The 18,775-nt window shown below is 39.6% G+C and overlaps 2 protein-coding genes and 1 long non-coding RNA gene across 6 annotated transcripts in view; 2 read left to right on the top strand and 1 right to left on the bottom strand.

Moving 5' to 3' along the window:
• Positions 1–16,989, bottom strand: part of LOC144206023 (uncharacterized) — a 49,050-nt gene extending 32,061 nt beyond the window's left edge. For 2 of the 4 annotated variants that reach the window (XR_013328276.1, XR_013328270.1), the window contains exons 1-2: positions 16,546–16,989; positions 7,479–7,548 (exon numbers count right to left, since the gene is read on the bottom strand). This is a non-coding gene — a long non-coding RNA (uncharacterized LOC144206023). Of the gene's footprint in view, positions 1–7,478; positions 7,549–8,871; positions 9,215–16,545 lie in introns of those variants that run through there. The other 2 variants (XR_013328281.1, XR_013328275.1) reach the window with 1 other exon arrangement.
• Positions 8,952–11,054, top strand: srxn1 (sulfiredoxin 1 homolog (S. cerevisiae)). The gene is made up of 2 exons (XM_077730691.1): positions 8,952–9,229; positions 9,837–11,054. Exons 1-2 carry the CDS (start codon positions 8,999–9,001, stop codon positions 10,044–10,046), a joined length of 441 nt encoding a protein of 146 aa, XP_077586817.1. The 5' UTR covers positions 8,952–8,998; the 3' UTR covers positions 10,047–11,054.
• On the top strand, positions 16,418–18,465 carry tcf15 (transcription factor 15). The gene is made up of 2 exons (XM_077730679.1): positions 16,418–17,047; positions 18,220–18,465. The coding sequence occupies exons 1-2, from the start codon at positions 16,562–16,564 to the stop codon at positions 18,274–18,276; spliced, it is 543 nt and encodes a 180-aa protein (XP_077586805.1). The 5' UTR covers positions 16,418–16,561; the 3' UTR covers positions 18,277–18,465.
• Positions 18,466–18,775: the final 310 nt, after the last annotated feature.

Genomic DNA, 18,775 nt, shown 5'->3' with positions numbered 1-18,775 from the left:
CCAAATAAATATGATTTCCATGACAAAAGCCTTCAACATATGGTTGGCTGCTTGAAACCTTCCATATGGCTCTCAAAGGAAAAAAAAACAGATTAAGATTTTCCACTTTCTTGCTCTCTGTCTGTCTGTCTGTCTCTCTCTCTTTCTCTCTCTTTCTGTCTCTCTCTCTCTCTTTCTCTCTCTCTCTCTCTCTCTCTCTCTCTCTCTCTCTCTCTCTCTCTCTCTTTCTCTTTCTCTTTCTCTCTCTCTCTCTTCCTCTCTCACTCTGAGTACGAAGAAACTTAAGCCATGATTGCTGAGCGGGTGTTTTGGTTTCTCTTGTTCTACTACAATTTATGACAAAGACAATAGCAATGAAAACGTTAATAAAAACAATAGCACAAGCAACCTGAAAGTCTGATCTTATTTCTTTGGAATATGAGGAACAATTTGCCTAAAGGGTAAATGGATGTACACATACACAGGAAGGCCAACTTAATTGAAAAATGTGCAAGTTAACCAGTTAAAAAGATTAGAGGTTTGTCATTTTCCCCATCATGGGTACACATTAGAAATAGAATGTAAAAAAAATATCCGGGAAATCACATAGTATGTTTTTAAACTATTTGTTTGGGGAGCCAGCACACGTTACTTTTTTAAAAAAACTTTTATACATGCTATAATAAAACATTCCATGTTTTAAAGTCCACAGTCCACAGTGAAACATTGAAAACTCTAGAATACATAAAGAAAATGGCCTCGTGTTAGAGTTGAGTTCCATTTGGGGAGTTTGTTTTGGTTTTCAATTTATGTCTTGCATTTTCTTCAGCGAGGCTTGAACTTTATAAATTAGCTACAGATTTCATCTGTTGTTGGGGTTTCCATTGCGCTTTCCACTTTCGCTGCCTTTCGGGTTTGCGCGGTTCTACCCTGTTGCACACGGTGGCCGCTACCCTGCTCAGGCCAGTGGAGTTTTGGGTGAGCCACTCTATTGCGCCAATTTCAAAATAAAATACAAGATCCTGCATTAGGATGTTCGAATCTTAGAAATGTCCTGTTTCGTTGAGTGTAATTTCTTTCGCAAGCACAGACCATGTATTCCCATTGGAGCCTTTCTAACCTGAATATGTCATATGAAGACATGTTCATAAGTAGAGGTACCACAGTTTGGTTCTTTAAGAGACACAGCTCATTTTGATTTCGTCTAATATCAGTCAGTTTTGAGGCAAATAGTTGTGCTTTTTTCATCACTAAAATCAACACGTTCCCACGTCTGTCGTGTGTCGCCCAGAGCCGAACTGGAAAGCTAATCTGCTGACCAGTTGGTAAATTAGAACAAAGTGGACTTAGAAGCAGCTATAATTACTCATAATTTCTAAATGATTCCTTTTGAATTGTGACTGAATGACTGAACTTGTGAAACACATGGCAGAAGAGGAGTCTTTTAAGAAATTCTTAGTCAACATTAAGTCACAAAGTAATTATGACAGTCATGTGCCTTCAGCTGGTGCTCCCTCTGTCATTGTTTGAACAGTTTGAAGAGCTGTATTGTAAGTTTTCTTGAAATGTCCGCACTAGGTGCCATAAAAATGTCAAAAAGCTATTGTTGATTGGTTAGAAATCCGCTTTAAATAAGAGCTCCTGAGTCATCTGCATTATGAAAAAGCCTAGCATCTGTTTAAAGCTTTTCCCTGCTCATTAAATTTTTAATGGAACATTGATTTTATGCGGCAACGACTCTTTCTGAGTGACTCCAAAGACAGTGAAAAATAAGGCAACAAAATAAAAATGAATGATGATGCCAAGTGGTAATTATTATTCTAGGGCTTTCCTTATTTAGGTCTAAGGGAATGTGCAACAATTTGCTTGTGTCCTGAAGTGTCCTCCACGACCTCAATTTCAGTGTACCAAATAAATATCCATATCAAATATCACTGATTAAATACACTATCTTCTGCTGTGTATGTCTAAAGACGGTGTTTAAATGTTGATTGGGGTGGAGAAACAACATGAAGTTGTCCATTTTAACGCCTCCAACTCCATCCTGCCACATGTTGCTCGATATCAGGTTTTATGATGCGAGTAAATAACTGCCTTCATTACATAGCGACAGACTGTAAAATAGGGACTGGTGGAACGCAATTACATCACATTTGTGCCAGCAAAGTGCTCCTGCGCAGCAGCTGCGATGAGCTCATCAGCGCCGTGACACAGGTGAGGAGGCCGCGGCCCAGCAAACACATCAACAAAGACCGCTGCCGCCCACGAACATGGCATATCAAGCCAATTATTGAAACCAACCTGAAAAATGGAGCACGCTATGCTCTCACTTCAAAAGATATTGACCTGAGGACAACATCATCGTTTGAGAGAAAATATGATGACTTTCTGAGGGAATGAAAAGGGGTCGATGCAAGGTTATCTGCAGCGAGGGAGTGCTCACATAACCTTGATGCTGTCGTTTCTTCACTTAAAACACAACCGATACTAATGATACACACCATTGTTCTCAAACTGGAAGAGAATGTTTCCATGTACTAATTATACATACACTGTGGAATTGGTACAAACTGAGAAATGTTTAATGACCTTTAATGGGGACAGCGGCCTGGGTCAAGTCATTGTCAGTGATAACCCAATGTATTCAGAACTTGCTTAGTACTGCAAAAATATGTTGGCAGAATAACATGTCTAACACGCTTTACATAGTTTACAATGAAATAAAATTTTCCCCATTTTCCTAAATAATCTATATAAGCAGTATTAAACCAATGTACACTGATTTTTGTAGCTATAGCTATTTGGGTGATTAATAACAATCTGACCTGAGCAGTTAAAGCAGACAAAAGTGAGATTGAGGGCTCATAAATGTTGAATTAAGTGTACTAATTGCAACTGGTGGATGAATAAAGTTATCCAATCCAATCCAATCCAATTCAATCCAATCCAATCATCTTATTCCTAGAGGAGACAATGAACAACTAGCATGACTTAGGTTTAACACTCTTGAAGTCGTCACTTTCCCCCACCCCCACAATGACGCTTTGTGTAAACGTGACGCCATCTGTTAACAGAACACTTGACGACTGGCAGCTTCAACAACAATACACTAAAACATTTAACATTTGTTCTGCTTGGATAAATGTATGGGAAGCATGAGTGATTTTTGTTCAAAGATTAACTGCATCAATTTATCAGTGGCCAGCCAATTGCAGGGCACGGGAAGACGGACAACCATTCACGCGCAACTCTAACCTAAGAGCAATTTCGGGTGTTCAACCATCCTACCCAGAATGTTTTCAGGATGTCGGAGGTAACCGCAGTACCCGGAGACAACCCACGCAAGCTCGGAGACAACATGCAAACTCCACACAGTCAAGACCGACCTGGAATCAAACCCTCGACCCCAGAACTGTGAGTCCAAGGGGCCAACAAACTGCAACAAACCAAACTGAATTGATCCCATGCTGAGAAGTGGCTGCGTATGGTAGGGTTTGTCCTGGGCCTATGCAGCTGTAAGTGACCATTTATGGAGTGGACGGCTACTCCGTACACATTGTGCATCACAGGAGAGCTGCTCATTAAAAACTCCATTCCTCTGTGTTTCATCAAGTGAGACTGCCAAGCTCTTTAACTCGCTCTTCTTGATGTTTGCGGGGTTTGCGGAAACTCCATCTGTTTCCTCGGCTCTCTGTTGGCACAGGGTCCACCTCATCCGTATGCTTCACTATTTGAAGTGGTGTCAGAATTGCATTTTTATGCATCTATTATATTAAAACTTGTCATCAGTGCTCAGGCAAAAGTCAAGGGGGGGGGGGGGCGTGGGTCGCCTTAAATAGCATCTCTGCACCTTCATCACGTTCAAAGAAAGAAAATGGAGCGGTTTGAACAGCACACATTGTTGTTCAGGTAATATGAACGTTTTGAGGCAGTGGCATTACTTATTAATAATTTTGAAATACACTAGACTAGAGGTTTTCAAAGTGGCCGTTACTGTCTCCGGGGGGCAATATGAACTTTCGAGGGAGCGCTGGCGAGTAAACAGTCATATGGGGGCGTTGGAGCAATTACAGACAAATATGACGTTGCTGTTGGTAGAAAGGCCGGATGAATGGGGCGATTTAATTAAGCGTTCCCAAGTCGCTGCAACTAGACCGACGTGCCTGTATACATCCAGTTTGTTGCCTGTTTTTAAAATCATATATGTTTGCTTCATACATTTTTTGCCTGATCTCAATCTTAGTTTCGAATCATTATTCCATTTTGTGCCTCTAAAAGAGTTTATTGTCATTTTGGTGCTCAGTGGAGGGCAGTTGGTGGCATTTATTGTCCAGCGGTGAAGGGGGTGGTGATAAAAAAAACTTTGAAAACCACTGCACTATACCATCCAACACATACATTTGTTTGAATAACCATCACATTCTAAGAATTCATCATAACATTGAAAGCCCACACACGTACGGGGGGAATGATGTGTGATGAATGTTTCTGCTACCAAACATTGAGAATCACTGATGTACAAATTGTCAGTGGTTGTGTAAGGCATCAAGAACCTTCAACTCTAAAGAGTGAACCTTTGGCCTCTAGGGGTTGCCCAGTGATCCCACAACATCCAATGAATGCTTCAACTCTGAACTGGAACGTCAACCAGGTGGGAGGTTAGGAGTGACTGACAAGTTCTTTGAACCTCTAGTCCAAACGTTCCGCTTGTGTCATCTCTCTGTTGTCAGAGACAAGATGCAGCAAGCACTTATTACAACCAATAAACAACTGTTTCCCTCAAGTGGCACCTCAGTCAAACCTTTGTCACTAGATTCTACAAAGACTGAGTTGGGAATCCCCAACACTCAATTTGGATCATCATCAACCAACTTGCAGGGTTACTTTTGATGGCTAAATCATTGGATAACTTTATTGGATCAGGCGATCCCATTGGCCGTTGTGAATCGGGCGATCCCATTGGCCGATTTGAATCGGGCGATCCCACTTTCCGGCTTGAATCGGGCGATCCCATTGGCCGCTTTGAATGAAGCGATCCCATTGGCCGGCTTGAATTGGGCGATCACATCGGTCGCTTTGAATGGGGCGATCCTATTGGCCGCTTTGAATCGGGCGATCCCATGAGCCGGCTTGAATCGGGCGATCCGATTGGCCGATTTGAATCGGGCGATCGAAGGTTGATCATGTAAATAAGTCAATTGTAATTGAAACAAAAATAAAAAAAAATTGTGCATTACATGGCTAACTTTAATGGAGATATTTTAAAATAGTAAATTGTATTATAACTTGTAGGTAACATTACTAGTCCTGCATCTTCATGTCCCAATAAATAGTAACACGAGATAACATCACTCTGCATCTACTCTGTTGCTGCTGGCCAGGATTACATAGCATCTGTGCACAGATTAGATGTGTCTGTTGTCCGTTTCGCCCACAGGATGCAAACTGAGTGGCTGCATCAACATTTCACACCAGATCACAGCGAGACAAAATACAGTTTGTCGGCATTGCATTTCAGTCGCCTTATTGAGCGTGGAACAATCAAACAAAGCAGTTATTAAAAGTTCCTGTCAGTGTCTCCTCGCCTGCTCTGCTCCATCCGGTCACTCTCCCTCCCTCCCTCCCTCATCCTTTCCCTCCCCCCAACCTCAAATGCGTGCATATAATATTTACAGGCTTGCATTCAAACGGCGTCATTCATGTAAGCGGATTTAATTTCACAATAAACAATCAAACTAATCCACAATCCATTCAATCCCAGTGCTTCAGCTATGGTGGCTCGCTTTTCTTGCTTTATTCTTATTATTCATAAAAAAGGATATATTTATTCATAAATAACTAGATGTTGTTGGACACTTAAAATCACTTTTTCATTATCCTTGTGAATGTACCCTCAGATTAACTTGTGTGAGAGTCAACTTGTTTTTTTTACATCCCCAAAAAAAGTATGGTAGACTGGTTCAACACTCTAAATAGCCTCTAGGTATGAGTGTGAGCACGAATAGTTGATCGTCTCCTCGTGCCCTGCGATTGGCTGGCAACCAATTCAGGGTATCGCCCGCCTACTGCCCAAAATTGGCTGGTATAGACTCCAGCAGAGATTATATACTTTAGGTAATATCATTCCTGGAATATTTCTGATTCATCTCATTACACAACATTCACATATGCATACAGTTTCGAATTTAAATGACGAAATTCACTACAACAAATCTAATAAAGTGTGGGAAAAAATAACACTGCATCCATCTTTCCCTAAGAATTTTTTTTTGCAACAAAGCTACAATAGATTTACCATACAGGAAAGTAATATCATTATAACAGTAGAGGCAGCAGAGATTTTATTCCAGAGGGAGACACTATAAAAGAGGAAATAATTTCATGGGCAGGTTTAGAGTGATGCAACAATCCACATCATTAAAATAAAAAAGCCAGCCTTGCCTTGGACTGCAATATCATCTACTCTTGCTAAAAAGTCCCATGACTTCATACACTGCCATCAATTTTAAAGCTTTGGAATGACAACCGAAAGTCACCTTCAGAGTCATGATCACTTTAAAAGCATGTCAGGGTGTAAAAGAAGAGAGGTGTCTATGTGTGTGTGTGTGTGTGTGTTAGGGGAGGTATGGCTATCTAAATAAATATAGCTCATTTCTGGCAGGTAATTTTCTCCAACTGCTCTCAGTGTGACAATCCCGCGAGGACCAAAAATCTAATATTAACAGCAAATCATTATGTGGGAACAGTTCTTGTGTGACCTACGGCTGCACCTGTATGACTAACTCAATTGTAGTCATTGAGAGATGTTAGCAAGAAGAACTCGTCTCCGCTTTGACAGCAGAGGGTCGCACAGAGTGTAGCAAGACTGGAATGATTTACATGTCTATATGCGTTGACTGACAAGGTCTCATCTTTTGCATGTAATGCTGTTTATTTCGCCAGGGAAGGTGCATGACACTTTCTGACAGATATTGAAGCAATGGCTCAAATTTGATGCTGAATAAAGAAGTGAACGCTAAGGGGTAAAATGTCACCATACATATTGACTAAATGTTCACATGTAGCCAGCTGCAAACACCCTTACAGCAAGGTAAGGTTGTTTTTTTTCCCCAGCTAGACTGGTGTCAATTCAGAGTTCTTTTAAAAGAAAGAAAGCTCAAAGATTAGATAAATGATCACGAGATAGTTGGTATAGCCGCACTGATACTTTATGTATTTTGCTCTGTTTCGCACTGCAAAGATAAATTAGGTACAGATTGCACGGTTAATGATTAGCGACTATATATAGAGGTCCATGTTGAATCTGATTCCCATGTGACCAATTAATTGTCAAAAAAAAGGGGGCCTATCGTTGTAGGTGAAAGCATTTGTAATAATTCAATATAATGACCTGCCTCTTCTGGCCAAGAAATCATTTTTAATTGTCTCATTAATAGATGTTATAGCTATGCGTTGGACACAACAATGCTTCGTTTTCTGCACAGCTTTTGAAGATTTACCTGTACAAAGATGCAAGCCCAGATGTCCTCTGTTTGTAACCACAGCAACCTGCACATCTCTTTGAAATTCCTGCAAAAATAGAACAGTACTGTACTAAGTTAAGCACTTTGAAGCAGAATGCCTGCATCACGCAACAGTCTACACGACCTCATTAAAAGAGACGTTACAGGATGGAGGGCTTGTGGCGTCTTATTTTTCAGATTAATTGCTGGCATGAATTTTAAAGAGGCACCCTGGTCTAAATATCAAAATAAAATGCTTGTTAATAAAAGAGTAATTCAATAAATTCATTTACAACACCTCCTCTTATCACTTACCCCTATCCATATTCAAGATAGTATATTTTCCGCAGCAGACCAGAGGCTATGTTTGTTAAACCCCTATTTGGAGTCACCGGGTCAATGTATGGGCAGGAACCCGAAATGACGACTGGATAAAGATCTGAGGGATCCTGGAAATGCAAGTGGCCCAATCCATATTTCTTATTAGAGAAAGATAATGATTTAAAGCAGGGGTCAGGAACCTTTTTGACGAAGAGAGCCATAAACAATTCATATTTTCAAACATCATTCCTTGAGAGCCATACTCAGAATTTAAAAATAAAAATACATGACAAATGTGAGCATTTATTATTATTTTCACCACTTTGAGAGTAAAAAAAAGTCTGAATTCTTTTGAGAACATGATTTCAATGTTGCTCATCAATGAGTATCAATGAGAGAATGCATTCAGAAGAGTCTAATGAAGAAGAAATATGATTTAAAAAGGCGGAAAGCCATATACACCCATCAAAAGAGCCACATATTGCTCCCGAGCCATAGGTTCCCTACCCCTGATTTAAAGAATGAAAGGTCTAAAGGAGAACAAGTACTCTAAGGAACGTTTGGAGGCACTACTGTGTATTATTTTAAGATAAACGCTAATGTTGAGTATACTGTACTGTAAAAAAAAAAAAAGGACGACAACAAAGCTTTTAGTTTGAGAAGCTGATTTAAATCAAAAATGTTGAAGGTTTGTTAACACTGGTCTATTGAAATTAATTGTCAACTGATCACTTGTAGTTGTTGGCAATTAATGCTGACAACTACCATCACAGGGCGGCGCGGCAAACGAGTGGTTAGTGCGTCGGCTTCATAGATCTGGGATCGGGTCCAAATCCAGGTCGGTCCACCTGTGTGGAAATTATGAGTTTCTTCCAGGTACTCTGGTTTCCTCCCACATTCCAAAAATATGCATGGTAGGCTGATTGGACAATAGCATTTAACTTCAGATGTCCTAGTGTTGGCCATTATAAAAGCCAGTCTCACATGAAAATTAAAGAAAAAATACTTTGTACATGTTGAGCGATGTTTGGTTTTTTTCTACTACCACAAAATCCAGTTTACAACTCACCTGTGTTTGACCGGCTAGGTAGAAACACGATTGTGATTGACAGCAAGAATATCCAACGAGAAACCCCGTCAGTGATCCCACCCGCTTCTAAACGCGGAAGTGAGGTAGGCACAAGTTTGTAATTCGGATGATGTTGCGCTTGTTTCGCGGTACCACAACGATCGTGGCCCAGTTTAGTTTCTGTCGCATAAACCAGACGAAAATGAGCACAGAAGTTGACGATACAACAGAGGAGTTCGGATCGATTCACTCAAAAGGGCTACAGGAAGTGACCGACGTTCCGATTCACGTAATCATCAGACCGTTTCCTCCCGTTTTGGACGAACAGAAAGTCCAGAGCCTCGTCAATACACTAAAGGTATTTTCCTGCAAGATAAATTCTGGATGGGAAAATGTAGGCTACCTTAGTACATACAGTTACCCACTAATATTACGTCATACTTTGTTGTTATTTTGCCTTATCTGTTTAAACAATTCTTAAAATTATATTATTATTTTATCATTATTATAATTTTCATTACTATCATCATCATCATTACTATTATAATTTTCATTACTATCATCATCATCATTATTATTATCATTGATTATGATGAAGATTATTATTGTTGTTACTGTTATTGTAAGAATCATTAAGATGTTTTTTTACATTGAAAATAATAATAATAAGTATAATGAAATCACTCTTCTTTTTATGTTTTCTGTTCTTTTTAAATGCCTGTTAAAACCCAAATTAAATCTGTTGGAACAAATGGAAGTAAAACAAGGTGGTTGATTCCATGGCTCTCCTACATACAAATGAGCACAGCAAAGTTTTATTTCAAGTCTGTGAAAAATAATAATAAATCAGGATTTTGCTTCTTTTTCTATTGCTTTTTTTCTAATGAAATGAAACCTTGTTTTATAATATATTGTGACATTTTGTTGCAAATCTCCCTGCTGACAAATGTTTGCTTTCCTTGCAGGTCCGAGCTGACATTAGTGTTGTTCCTCCCATCGATGTGCTTTGGATTGAAGGCAGAGAGGGGGGAAATTATTTCTACTCTTTTGGGGGCTGTCATCGGTTCGCAGCCTACCAACGGTTGAAAATGCAGACCATCCCTGCCAAAATCATTAAATCCAACATGACAGACCTTAGGACTTATCTTGGTGCTTCCACTCCTGATCTGAGATGATGATGCAGAGCAGATGGTTATCCATCAGGGGGCAATGTTTACTTGCAGTCAATTTTCGTTTTTGTTTTTGTCACATTAAGTTCGGCATTGAAGAGGGTGACGTTATATTCAGTTTAAATTAATGGGCTGGTAGAATGTCAGGGATCATTAGTTGCCTGTGAATTTTTGCTCCTGGTTTTAAAGATAAGATGGTTCTCATGCCTGATATTATCTTTATTGTCTTATCTGCCATTCAATTTGTGAAGTAATGCACCAATTTTTGATTGTGGTTTTCATATAAACTGGGGGATTTGTTTTATTGCTCTACTTGGATGAAAAGCCTAAAATAGTATGTTGATTTTAAAAGCTGCTAGTATTTTCATCAAACTAAGTTAGAAATGCTGGAAAATCTCAACGACCACTCGCCAGAGCCAACCAAGTTTTTGCAAGGACAAATGACACCACATTCCCTTTAAAAGCAACAGGGATTTGAAAACAAGAGTCACAGACATACGATGTAACACTGACAGTCATATATTCTTTATCCTCTCCGAAGAACAAAGATTACTGCACATTATCTCATCTAATGTCTGCACTATACTGCCCCCAAGTGGACAAGGTCACCAGGAACCAAATAAAGTTGCAATGGTTTACCATACACAATCTTTATTATAGAATGCTTTGCTCTTTCTGTTTTTGAAAAAAATGAACTGAAAATTAAACACTGGACAAAGTTTTTTTTTTTATCTATGTGAGCGGTGGAGGGTATTTCTAATACAGTTTGGCAAGACATTATTTTTGGAAGGTGCATGCATTGGGATTTGCTATTTGTACTATTAACTAGTTGCAGATTGATTGTGTCAATCACAGACATTTTAGTTCTTATGGAAATAATTATGAATAGTCATTCCAATCCTATGAGTGTCCATCTTAATGTAAAAGTCCAAGACGTACTCACACTGACCAAATTTTGTGCACAGCTTATTAATTGATTAATAAATGTTTCATAAAATAAAAAATAAAATCAGATATAGGCTTTGTCATCATCATTGACTCGACAAAAAGCCTAATTGTCATCATACCCTGCTGCGTATGACGAAATTGCGTTTTCCCAGGCAAAGGTCAAAATAAGTGATCATTTCATAAAATAGATGATAAAAAGTATGTGACTTGGTTGAAGTTTGTGATTTGATGGGATGTTGAGTACCAGGCAACAAAATTCAGACTGGTACTAACAGCCAATTTCTCCCTTTGTTATGGAGGAGGGAACTGTTACAAAAAATCATTGGCGTTCTTTACAAGCTGGCAACGTATTATGCGCAGACGAGTACCTTCCTATACGTCAGTAGCCTTGATGATGTCCCTTTGTGGCTATTGTGCAAATGAAGGTAGACCAAACCCAGAAGGACTCCAAATTTTTCCCGGTGTGTGTGTGTGAGAAGATTTCCTTCCTGTGGCTCTCACTGTCTGGAAGTAACCAAATCCTCAAAGCCCTTTTGACACGCAACACCACCATTAAAAAAGAAAAAAAGGGAAAGAAAAACCAAAACATTGCACCTGTTCCTTGTATGCAACAGTTTGCATGGGCGGCTATGTCTCTTTTATCTTTAAAACATTCAGCACACCCAAGGAATTTCAGAAAAGGAAATATTTTAAAACATTAACAAAGAAGGCTTTTTTTTTTTAACCAATCTGCTTTGAATGAACTTCGTTAGCATCGTCAGTGTCCATAGAAGTGAAGTTGTACCAAAGTCTAAAGGAATTTAGCCACTCTGCTAAGAAAATGTGCTCACCAGCAGTTGCGACTCTTGTTTTGTTTTCATGCTGGTCTTGCTGGTGTCAGCAGCTACCAGCAGGCAAACAAAAACACTAATAAAAACAGTTTTTCAGCAGTTAACGGCAGACCCATTGGGAGCAATTTAGGGTTTCGCATTTGTTGCAATTTCAAGGATTTGGTACTTCAACTGAATCAGTGGTTCACAGGAGGATCACTGGCGAGGACTATGTTTCTCAGGTGCCCCAACGACTGCTCCGTCCATATATTGTAAGACCCAAAGTCTCTTTCTTTTGGCCCCTGACTGTTTTTGGGCTTCTTTGTCCAGAATTCCTCTTCTACTTATGCCCATTTTGAAGCAGATTTTTTTTTTGAGTGCAAAGAATGTTTTACACTTGAGAAATCAAAATATTTCATGTAAATATTTAATCATTTAACAGCACCACTATGTCAACCCCCTAAGATTTCCCCCACAATTGGTAAAAAATTCTGTCTCACTGGTTAGTTCCACCATGGGAGGTTTTTTCTCAGTGTTGGAGTCTACAATGATTTCTCACTGCTTCCTGTCCGGAACTGAAAGCGACTGTCGGTGTGTGCAGGCGTGTAATTTGTGCCAGATTTGCTTTGCTGATGGGTGCCTCTACCGCTTTGACATACATTGTGCATGAGTGTTTACCTCTAAATGTGTCAGTCACTAATACATTCAAAGGTATTTCATGCTTCAACCTTGTAAAGTGTCTCTATTTATAGTTTCCCCACTGTAGTAAATCAACATGGAATGAATACATGAGGAAGCACTCATGGGAACAGAAATGCTCATCTTTATAGTTTGTCTCTGTGAGTCTTTTTCTCAGACATTTACCATACATTGTGTGAACGCCGAAGACATACAGTCAGCAAATTGTGATGAAATATAACCTGATTTGTGTCATTCAATTTAATTCTGTTACTTTTGGTAGTCTCATAAAAACTCAGTATTCATTATTGTTTTCTAACTTTTTCTCTTCTATTTTTAGTTGATTTTTTTAAAATCTACTTTATGTTGGCTTTTTGAACAGTTCCCTTAAGTAGTGTAAAGACTTAGACGTAAACTTAACTAAAATACCGTGTTTCAGGTTGTGTTTAAATGGCAATAATCTCAAACAAAATTGCAAAACTGACCACTTGTTGTTACTGTTTTTAATTGGCTAAATCTAATTGTGGGGGGGGGGGGGGGCAGCAGCCAAGTGGTTAGCGCATTGGCCTCGCAGATCTGGGGTTGAGAGTTCAATACCATGTTCTTCCTGAACTTGTGTGGGTTTTCTCCGGCTACTCTGGTTCCTTCCTACATCCCAAAAACTTGCAGGATAGGCTGGTTGAACACTCTAAATTGCGCCTCGGCATGAGTGTGAGCTTGAATGGTTGTCTGTCTCCTGTGCCCTGTGATTGGCTAGGTAATGATTCAGGGTGTGTCCCCTACCTGGTGCCTGTGGATAAGCTCCAGCAGCCCCTGCGACCCTTGTGAGGATAAGTGGTCCAGAAAATCAATGAATAAATGAAATCTTAGTGCACACAGAGATGAAATAGTGCATGAAAAATGTAGTACTATGCATGTCCATAACTTCTATTCTGTATGGGAGACAGTGTCACTAGATTAAGCAAATTGCTGCTTAATCGGGCTATTTTCTAAAACTCAGGCGGGAGAAAACTGCATTGGGCGGTTTGATAAAATTTGGGCTACTTTTGAGAAATTCTTCTATTGGACACAAGGGCATAATTTGGATTTTATTTATTGAACTAGACAGATTTTACGATGCGATTGGTCTTGGGACAGACTTTACATTCTGGAAGCCCTGGACACAGCTGCCAATAAAACCCCAAAAAGCCATCTTTGTCTAAACAATAAGGACAGCTGGGAATTTTTTTTCCCGTTAACGTTGTTGTGAAATGTGTGGAGCGACAAACATGCCATCTGATGTTGAAACATGAGTAAGTTAAACAAACACATTTTAATCACCATTACAATGTATACTTATTTATACAATTGTCAATAATATGTATCAGTGAATAGTTAAATGTTACTGTTAACTTTGTTTTTGGGTTGTTGTTGTTGTGTAAGATTGGGTTTCAATAGTAAACAGCTTGGTGGTGACATGATGCAAATGTGTCATCAGCAGTAGGCAACTGGATGAAAGCAAGTGGGCTGGGATAACACCCACATATTGGGTCCTCTGCAATGTGAAACAAATTCAAAATCTGTTGCTAAACAGCAGAGAACTGGTAAAGCGCCTCAATCCGACTCTGAACCTTTTTCAAGTAGAAGAACCAAGGCCAGTAGGAAGGCAGTTAAATTGCAGGAGAACATGTTCCTCTTTGTTCTGCGACTCAGACAGATCATCAATAAAGACTCAGTGGGTGGTGAACCCGAACGGCTGCATCCTCATCACTGAGATAAATTGATCTTCTTTCTGGAAATGAGCTCAATAACAATTCACAGCTTCTAAGGAAAGATAGACTCACAACTTTCCTCCCTTCAACTTGAAGTTAGCACACACAAAAAAACTATAAGAAATTGAAACACAATCCACACTGCGGCCTGAAACCATGTTAGCAACTTTGCCTATGAGACCAGATAATGGAGTGTTCCAACAATATAAACTCTTTTTTCTAGGAACACAGCACTTAATCTGAAACCTTTGGGGCACAAGTAGAATTTATGAGTGCACAATGTGAGTCAAAGTCACAATACACTTTCTACTTCTGTGTTCTATATTGAACCGTCTCTTCCAATGTGAGGTACATAAACTTGTCCACTGTCAAACATGATGGAATTTATATCCACTTTATTGACTTGACAAGCCCTCTAATTTTTGTTTTCCACTCAAAAGCTATACTACTGATCTTAAATCCAAAGTATTACGAGGCTGCCATCTACAGGGATTTGTTAGTCTGTACATTCACCTAAAAGACGAGAATAATATAGAGATCATTTGTTTGTTACAGAGAATGATTAGATTGAAGATAACCAATATGAGCTTCCAGCAGTGATTTTTTTTGGTGTAAATAAATGAATAAACATTTTTTTTAAATCATCTGGAAATATTTTATAAGTAGGACAAAATCAGAGATTATTCAGGTATCCACGCTACCCCTGTTCCACAAATACGGACCCTAGCGTCATTTTCTTTCAAATTAACTTTTTGGAATGTAATCAAATTGTCAATTTTCCACCACACAGTTGCAGTTTGAATCTTCTTAGAGGCCTCCGAAGAAACACGGTGCCACTAAATCATCCCTTTGCCACTTTGTTGTTTTCTTTTTGCACCTGGTGCAAGCAAGTAAATACACACCGGACATTCCAGGATCATCTGTTCACTGTTTGTTTACTCACATTTCACTTTCTCCTTCTGTGAACCCAACTGCTTGTAAATGGTCAGAAAACTTTCTGTTGACATTTTATTGGAACTACAAATTTTAGGACTGACCTTTGAAAAATTTTACAATAAAATTGAAGTTGAGTTTAACTCCACCCTAACTTTAGAAGACCTAAGTCCTTTAACTCATTGGCTGCCAGTAATTCTTGTCGGTCGAAACCAGAGTATCCAGAGAAAACCCACACAAGGGGAAAACGTGCAAACTTCGTACAGTCTGGACCAGGGGTGGCCAACTTTGGTCCTCGAGGGCCCTTATCCATCCTATTTTCCACCTGAATCAAATCATCAACTCATCAGCAGGCTTTCCAGAGGCTTCATACTGATCCTGATTATGTGATTCAGGTGTGTTGGTGGAGGGAGACAAGGGAAACAAACTGAATAGGGGCTCTCGAGGATCGGAGTTGGTCACTCCTGGTCAAAACCCACCTGGGGGGAACCCTCAACCCCAGTGAGTTAGATGCACTACCATCATGAAACTGGTGATTTACATGACCTACTTTGCTTCTCTATAGGTAACATCACACTTGAAGGGTTGTTGTTTTCTGACTCGAAATACTCAATATCTCCATACAGTGAGAACGAACCTGAGATCAAACCTTCGACTTAATTAACGACAAATATATAGTATATATTTAGATAGATATGACACTACATTATCTCATATAAAATAATAAGTGAGTGGTTAGCGCGTCGGCCTCACAGTCCTGGGTTCCAATCCAGGTCGGTCCACCCGTGTGGAGTTTGCATGTGATCCATGGGCCTGCATGGGTTTTCTCCAGATACTCTGGTTTCCTCCCGCATTTCAAAAACATGCAAAGTAGGCTAATTGGACACTAAATAGTCCCTAGGTATGAGTGTGAGAGTGAATAGTTATTTGTCTCCTTGTGCCCTGCGATTGACTGACCACCAATTCAGTGTGTCCCCCGCCTGTGGCCATATGTCAGCTGGGATGGGCTCGAGCACCCCCCACGACCCATGTGAGGGTAAAGCGGTTCAGAAAATCAATAATAATTATACTAATTATTATTATTATAATGATAGAAATAATATGAATCATAATAATAAGTATTATTATAATCATCATAATAATAATATTGTTGATGATGGTGGTGATGATGATGATGATAATAGTGTATACAATGGTGACAGTACAATACCAGTCCAAACCACCACACCCCCCTCTCATAGTGACAGGGAAGTCCAGCCCACACCATTAATTCCATTAGTCGAGCCCTCACTTTGGCCACAGTCGAGTGAACTCATCCCCAGTAAGCTCCCTTCCACGTGTAGTCATGTAGAGCCGTGTGTTGACATGTAGAGTTGCCCCCCATACCTCGAGGATCCGAAACATGACGTTTGCCATGCTGCGCCCAGTGGCCTCGCGCTTCTATTCCGACGTGCACATCGCGTCCGAGGACGACGACAACCGCAGTGAGAGCGACGACAGCTCGGGCCAACTGTACTGCGGCATCGGCGGTGGCGTGAAACGAGCCAGGATCCCCGCGGACGGCGACTCCGGCAGCCCGGGGGTGATGAAGCAGCGCAGCGCGGCCAACGCCAGGGAACGCGGCCGGACCCAGAGCGTCAACAGCGCCTTTACGGCCCTCAGGACCCTCATCCCCACCGAGCCGGAGGACAGGAAGCTGTCCAAGATCGAGACTCTGCGCCTGGCCTCCAGCTACATTTCCCACCTGGCCAACGTGCTTCTCCTTGAGGACGGCTGCGCGGATGGTCAGCCGTGTCTCGACGCGGTCCACGCGCAGGCAACTGGGGACAAGAGCGCCAAGCAGCCCAGGACCATCTGCACTTTCTGCTTGAGCAACCAGAGAAAAGGGGTAAATCAAACAAACAAAAAACTAACAAACAAACAAACACATCACTTTGAAATCCAGTCAAGACTGAAGAGAAATATGTCTTATCAAAGTATTATTTCATTGCTTAATATGTATTTCATGTATCTATCATTTAATTTTCAGTCAACAAATCTGGTATTTACGATATTTTATTGTCTATTTTAGCATAAAAATGTTTTTTTCATAAATCACAGGATTAGAAATAGTTCTCTTCAAGACACACGTGGAAATCTTCAATCTGGTGTGTGTAAAAAGCACGTTCAAGCCATTTGCCTACTCTCAATGACATTACCTCACTTTCTCAAAATGCATAAAATTCAGGGAATTTGACATTTCTTTTATTTCGGTCCAAACCATGTGTCCCCTGGTAATCTGTGGTAAGCAAAGTATGGTCTGCGGGACAATTTGCGGCCGCCACACTGTTCTTTTGCGAGTACTTGATTGACCATGATTGAGAGTTCTATTATTTTAAATCTCAATTTGACTTTATTTGTACTGATGGGTAGATTTTTTCTGCAGTAAAAAAATAAATAACAAAAAGCAAAAAAAGCAAAAAACACAATCAGGGATTTGTAGTATGGGCACTGGGAAAAAAGACGGAAATGTGTGTAAAAATTATTTTGCACCCAAGAACTGTTGGTGGTAGTTCCATCTATTGGAGTATGTTGTCATCAATATTGAACTACTAATAAGGGACTCTAGAATTATATTATTTTAAAGTTTATTTGGCAATTTTCTCCACCTAGAAATGTAGCATTTGGATTGTATTACGTATTATGATTAGTTATTTATCTGATTAAATAATTTGTCAAAGGTCTGTGTTTAAAAAATAGCTTCAAGAAGCTTTACAAATTTATGTGATTATTTCTTCTCCTTTGGAATCATCTTCATTAAATAAATGAAGTCCCTTCTAGTTAAACCGGATTTGATGGCTATACCATCAATTACAGCCGATATATTAATAAGATCATATACACAGTAAGAGGTATTGTGCTCTATGCATTCATTATTATTGACAAGGCATTCAAGTCTGAAATGTAGCTTTAAAAAAGGCGGTGATGTAAAAAAATGATAAACTACAGCAGGACAAGAAAGAAAGGACATGTCATGATATGCTTAATGACTGAACCCCATCTGTTTGTTCTCCAATCAAGGACAGCAACGAGTGTTTGAAGATGCGCAGACTTGGCCAGCTGCGACTGAGACGCTGACTGAAGTGAGCAGCAAAGGACAAGAAACCCCAAAACCCTCAAAGACTTTCTCAGGGAAGAGTCACAGACACGCACACACACACAAATGTACAAACACATGCTGGAGCTGACATCCGAGCCCACATACTTTAGTATTTATACTTGACCGAGAAATGTAAGCATAAGCCCCTCAAAGATGCTGTGCATTTATTGGAGACTTAGCGTTTGTCATTCTTTTATGGGAAAACAAATGAATAAAGTTTATTTTATCACATTGTGTATATTTGTCTTTTATTTCTTTCTTTGTTTTTCTTTTCTTTTTTTAAAATTTATTTTAGAAACAATTTATTTTTTTACTGTAGTAAAACTACCATAGAGATCACATCTGTTCCAAAGCAATTCCTGTACAAGAAAATGTTCCTTACAAAATAGTTTTAGCTTTATCTTAAATTTGTCCAAATAATCTGTCGTCCTTTTTTCCTGTCAATCTCATTTAAAGGAGCCTGATGAACTTTTATTT

The sequence above is a fragment of the Stigmatopora nigra genome, chromosome 1 (genome assembly GCF_051989575.1).
Source record: "Stigmatopora nigra isolate UIUO_SnigA chromosome 1, RoL_Snig_1.1, whole genome shotgun sequence".
NCBI lineage: Eukaryota > Metazoa > Chordata > Actinopteri > Syngnathiformes > Syngnathidae > Stigmatopora > Stigmatopora nigra.
Note: the sequence above shows the minus strand (reverse complement) of the source record. Positions and strands in the feature narration are given on the sequence as shown.